This window comes from Elephantulus edwardii, unplaced genomic scaffold (genome assembly GCF_000299155.1).
Source record: "Elephantulus edwardii isolate Elephantulus edwardi_28Jun2011 unplaced genomic scaffold, EleEdw1.0 scaffold00047, whole genome shotgun sequence".
In the NCBI taxonomy this organism is placed as follows: Eukaryota; Metazoa; Chordata; class Mammalia; order Macroscelidea; family Macroscelididae; genus Elephantulus; species Elephantulus edwardii.
The window spans coordinates 5,956,462-5,959,475 of NW_006399797.1; the positions used below are offsets into that span (position 1 = coordinate 5,956,462).

Genomic DNA, 3,014 nt, shown 5'->3' on the forward strand with positions numbered 1-3,014 from the left:
AGTGTTGACCCCCCTCTTAGCCCAGTGCCTTGTCCCACTTACTTCCCAGCTCCACCCTCCACCAGGATAACCCTTCTCATCTACCAAGTCCCTTCAGAAAATATCTTCCATTGTCCAACCCATGATCTCCATATAGTGTCATTTTAGAAATGATTTCAAAGAATTTTTTTATATTAGAAAGTTTATCCATTATAAAATTTATCTCTTACAAAGCTTATACTGTTATAATTTTTAATAAACTTAATAGACTGGTAAAATATGTTCCACTAGGTAATAATAGTCTGTTCCCATTTAACTTTGACAAATCTCTTCGTATATTTTAAACTATTTTTAAGCCCTTTAAAAGTAAAGAAGGTGGGGGAGGCATTGTATAACAATGAAAGAACTTTTTTCCACAGAAAAAAGCAAACTGGGGGGAGGCAGGGAGGAAAATGTGCAACAGTGAATGAATGGAAATCCAAATTCTTTATAAACGTTCATTAAAATCTCAATTTTTTTAAAAAAGTAGAGAAGTTTTGAAAGCATATTTGAAAAGTGCTTTAATTTCAAGTATAATATATAGAAAGAATATCTATAAGTTAAATTTGTATGCACATGAGTAGATTGCTTCCCAATTTTTTAAATTCATAGTTTATAGTGAGAAAACTACAAATTCAACTTTCAAACTAAAGTATGTGTTAAGAAAGTTATATTTTATATTAACTTAAAATGAATATTAACCTTGAGTTATATTGTGTTCAGTGTTTTTTGAGACAATGTATATATTTCTATCCAACAATGCATGGTACATTTGTACTAAAACCTACATAGAAATTGAAGCTATTTCTGTATGTCACCTTTTAGCCAAATAATAGATTGACTTATAAAATAGAATATCACCCATAAAGATAGTATCACCTTTATGCAATTCATTCTGTGAGACCAAACAATCAGTAGTTCTCCAAAAGCGAAGATGAGAATGAGAAGGGATGCTAAATCAGGAGAAACAGAACCAGCAGGATAGAAAGGATAACACTGAACATTGTAAAAATTGTACATGTTTGTATAAAAACTGTTAGAGGAATTTAATATGCTTTATTAGCCTAAAGCACAGTAAGATTGTATTTTTAAAATTCATTATATATTTTTAAGTCTTGATGTAAATACTTTCCTTTTTATTTTTCTAGACAACAAGTAACAGAAATTATATTTGTCTTAAAAGCAGTCAGTACTCTCATTGATTCTCTTAAGAAAACTCAGCCTGAGAATGGTAAGTGCTTAGAAAATTGGTTATTCTAAGCTCAACATTTACATATTATTTGTGATGTATGTTTCAATTATTATTAAAGTAACTGAATTTTAGGAACATAATAGCCATGACAGAAAAAGATAGTCAATAAGTAAAATTTTGTCATTTTTAATTTTTTTTACATTAAATATTTTAGCTAACTTTTTTAATGCCAAATTGATCTGGATCAGAGTGTTGCATGGATAATTTTTTTTAAACACATCACTGATTTGGAGTGGATGGTTGGAGGCTTTCACCCTCCCTTTGTTCTGATGATGTACTTCATAGGTAACTCTTACTTTTTTTATCATTTTTTTAACTTATTCTTGTTCAGTCCATTCTTTTTGTACAGTATTTTCAGAAATTATTTTTGCTCAAGTTCAGCTTTGTGCATTTATTTACCTACCAACACAAACCAAAAAGACAGTTGATAATTATCTACAAAATATGTCACTATTATAGGATGCCACTCAACTCATACTTTATTTACCATTTTGTTGTTATTGTCCTGTGCTGCCAACTTGCCTGCAACTCATAAGAACCCCATGGACAGCAGCTCTGAAGCCTGCCCTGTCCTGAGCCAGTCTAGTTTCTCTTTATAACTGTTAGGGCTCGGCCTCAGTTGCCATAGAAGTGTGCTGTATTAATTGTACATAAGGTTTTTTGAATACTTGCTGTTTACCACTAGATTTATTATAATCTCACCTCAGTCTTCCAAATATTTTCTCTTTGCTTATTCCAGTCTCTGGTTTACAACCACCCTAGTTCAACTACAATCCAGATTCTTAACCCTTGTCTTTAACCTGTTAAAAGCAAATGTAATCTCTTACTGCACTTCTATATGTACACTTATGTGAAAATGTCGTGCTTATTATATTGCAGTTAAATATGTATATGATTCACTTTCCATAACTTGTAAGCATCTTGGGTATCTTTTTGTTCCATTTGAAATCCACGACAGTGCTACTCAGTATGTGGTTTGTTAGGTTGGCCAGTGGTCTGAAGAGATTATTTCTTATCTACATAACAGTCATATACTATTTGGGATGAAAAAAGAGCTCTCTTCAGGATATAAATCAGTTGTATCCCCAAAAACACTTTTGATTCTACTGACATTTTTTTCATACATCAAACTTTATTAAAAAAGAAAACTGTGTTGATTTACATCCTGGCATAAGTACCTTATCACGTAGCCAGCTGACAGGATGGATATTCATTATTGTCAGCTTAGAAACTTGGTTATTTTAAGCTCAACATTTATGTATTATTTGTAATGTATGTTTTAAAAAAAAAGCACTTCTTGGTATTTTGGCCTAGAAATTATACACATTATACTAAATCTTAAAGAATCAGTGACTCATGTTTATTCAACCCAAAGAAATGGGTGGAATTTCTAAGGAAAAGCTGAAGCAGTGTCCTGGATTCATCAGAGTTCTGATTTAAGCTCACTTTAAAAATATTCTAGTTAATGGGAAAAAAATGGACATGAATTTTGATGCTGGTCATAGACCCTGATGAACAAAACTTATTGGATTGTATAAGTGAAAATGATTAAGATGTCAAAGGTTTTATTATATGTAGTATAATCTGCCACAGGCTTTTTTTTTTTTATTTCAATGAACATTTACAGAGATTTTGGATTTCCATTCATTCATTGTTGCACTTTTCTCCCCACCCATCCCACCCCCACCCCCAGTTCACTCCTCTCCTTGAAAAGCAAAAGAAAAAACTCCTTCATTGGTACACA

General features: G+C 31.8%; 1 protein-coding gene across 4 annotated transcripts in view; it reads left to right on the forward strand.

Annotated features, from left to right (window-relative positions):
- The window catches only part of MON2 (MON2 homolog (S. cerevisiae)), a 189,823-nt gene that overhangs the window by 167,410 nt on the left and 19,399 nt on the right, over window positions 1-3,014 (forward strand). For all 4 annotated transcript variants that reach the window (XM_006886042.1, XM_006886043.1, XM_006886041.1 and 1 more), the window contains one exon: window positions 1,167-1,249. In XM_006886042.1, the coding sequence (XP_006886104.1) occupies window positions 1,167-1,249 (83 nt within the window). The remainder of the gene's footprint in view (window positions 1-1,166; window positions 1,250-3,014) is intronic.